The sequence below is a fragment of the Microtus ochrogaster genome, unplaced genomic scaffold, assembly GCF_000317375.1.
Source record: "Microtus ochrogaster isolate Prairie Vole_2 unplaced genomic scaffold, MicOch1.0 UNK62, whole genome shotgun sequence".
NCBI classification, from domain to species: Eukaryota; Metazoa; Chordata; class Mammalia; order Rodentia; family Cricetidae; genus Microtus; species Microtus ochrogaster.
This window is the reverse complement of record NW_004949160.1, coordinates 2,256,249-2,256,912: the sequence shown is the minus strand read 5'-3', so window position 1 is coordinate 2,256,912 and position 664 is coordinate 2,256,249. Positions and strand designations below refer to the sequence as shown.

General features: G+C 52.1%; 1 protein-coding gene and 1 pseudogene across 1 annotated transcript; one reads left to right on the top strand and one right to left on the bottom strand.

The window, feature by feature from the left end:
- The window catches only part of LOC101981990, a 4,349-nt pseudogene extending 4,167 nt beyond the window's left edge, over positions 1 to 182 (bottom strand).
- LOC101981703 (N-acetyltransferase family 8 member 2-like) lies at positions 115 to 663 on the top strand (the record flags this gene model as incomplete). The annotated part of the gene is made up of 1 exon (XM_026777397.1): positions 115 to 663. A coding segment is annotated over exon 1 (483 nt), but the record flags the coding sequence as incomplete, so codon positions are not given.
- Between the last annotated feature and the right edge of the window lies 1 nt (position 664).

Below are 664 nucleotides of genomic sequence, written 5' to 3'. Positions count from 1 at the left end.
TTTTTCCTCCTAGGTGTTGACAGAGGCACAGCCATCTGTAGAGTCTCCCTGATTTCTGGGAGGCTGGGAAGGTTTGGGGACTGACATGGCTTCCTCTGTCTCCTGCAGGTCTCAAGGAAGCTGTGCAAGAAGGTCTCGCTGTTCCTGTGATCACTGATATTTGAGAGCCACGGGTCTCCCATGGCTCCTTATCACATCCGCCAGTACCAGGAGAGGGACCACAAAAGGGCCCTGGAATTGTTCTCCAGGGGCATGATAGAACATTCCTCTGCTTCTTTCCGCCGTATGTTAACACTGCCCCAGATTCTCCTGACCTTACTTGGGATACTCCTGACCATAGTCCTGGTTTATGGCTCCTGGCTCCTGGCCACACTGTGCTGCCTCTTTGTACTCCTTTGTCTGAGGCTTTTTGACTGGCTTTTTTGGAGAAACTATGTGTCTACATCTTTGCAAGCAGACATGGCTGACATCACTAAGTCATACCTGAATGCACGTGGCTCCTTCTGGGTGGCTGAGTCTGGGGACCAGGTAGTGGGCATCGTGGGTTGTCTGCCAGTCAAGAATCCACAATTAGGAAGGAAGCAGCTGCAGCTCTTTCGCCTGTCTGTGTCCTCACAGCATCGTGGACAGGGGATAGCAAAAGCACTGGTCAGAACTGTCCTCC